The sequence below is a fragment of the Wasmannia auropunctata genome, unplaced genomic scaffold (genome assembly GCF_000956235.1).
Source record: "Wasmannia auropunctata unplaced genomic scaffold, wasmannia.A_1.0 LD336106.1, whole genome shotgun sequence".
Classification (NCBI taxonomy): domain Eukaryota; kingdom Metazoa; phylum Arthropoda; class Insecta; order Hymenoptera; family Formicidae; genus Wasmannia; species Wasmannia auropunctata.
Window position 1 is genome coordinate 395589 of NW_012026784.1, and position 710 is coordinate 396298.

The 710-nt window shown below is 24.5% G+C and overlaps 1 protein-coding gene across 1 annotated transcript; it reads right to left on the minus strand.

The window, feature by feature from the left end:
- Window positions 1-106: 106 nt before the first annotated feature.
- On the minus strand, window positions 107-670 carry LOC105450752. The gene is made up of 2 exons (XM_011690749.1): window positions 435-670; window positions 107-377 (listed from the first exon to the last, which is right to left on the minus strand). Exons 1-2 carry the CDS (start codon window positions 661-663, stop codon window positions 277-279), a joined length of 330 nt encoding a protein of 109 aa, XP_011689051.1. The 5' UTR covers window positions 664-670; the 3' UTR covers window positions 107-276.
- Window positions 671-710: the final 40 nt, after the last annotated feature.

The window sequence follows — 710 nt, forward strand, 5'->3', positions numbered from 1 at the left end:
TTTTTAAAACGATAATAATTTCTTTCTTTTAGTAATTTATTATATATACTAATACATTATAAATATATTTCTTTTTAATATAATATAATATTAATGTGTAACATAACTATTATATTTAGATATTAAAATACTTATTGCAGAAAAATACTGAGATTTCTTTGGTTATACATATCACAAGTAATGTTATATAAAAAATTTATTTAAAATATTTAAACTGAAATAATATGGTAAATTTTAAAAATATTATTAATGCTTGTAATGGCGGAAGCATTTAACTTATTTATAGCTCCGAGCAACATTCTTGCACTTGTTCGAGACAGTATTGTTAAATAATTTTTCTCCATTTGGCGTATCTCTAAATTGCCTGAGTATGTAATCTGTAATTAATTACTAGTTAGTCTATATAAATATATTTTAAACGTTGTAATTGTTACCTTTTATCGTGAGCAACTTATTGCTGTCCAATGGCTTTTTATTAGCAGCTGTTACATTTTCTGCAGCTTTAATTTTATTACTTTTTTTCCCAGTTCTAGAAGAAAATGCCATTTCCTTATTTGTAAAAACACAAGACATGAGATCGCAAGTCATTTTTCCAATGTCATTTGTTCTTATATTCTTCATTATAGACTGAGGAATAGTGACACCTCGACCGATTGAGACCATTATCTATAATAGGAAACATAATATTAAATTGACAATTTAAATTTGAG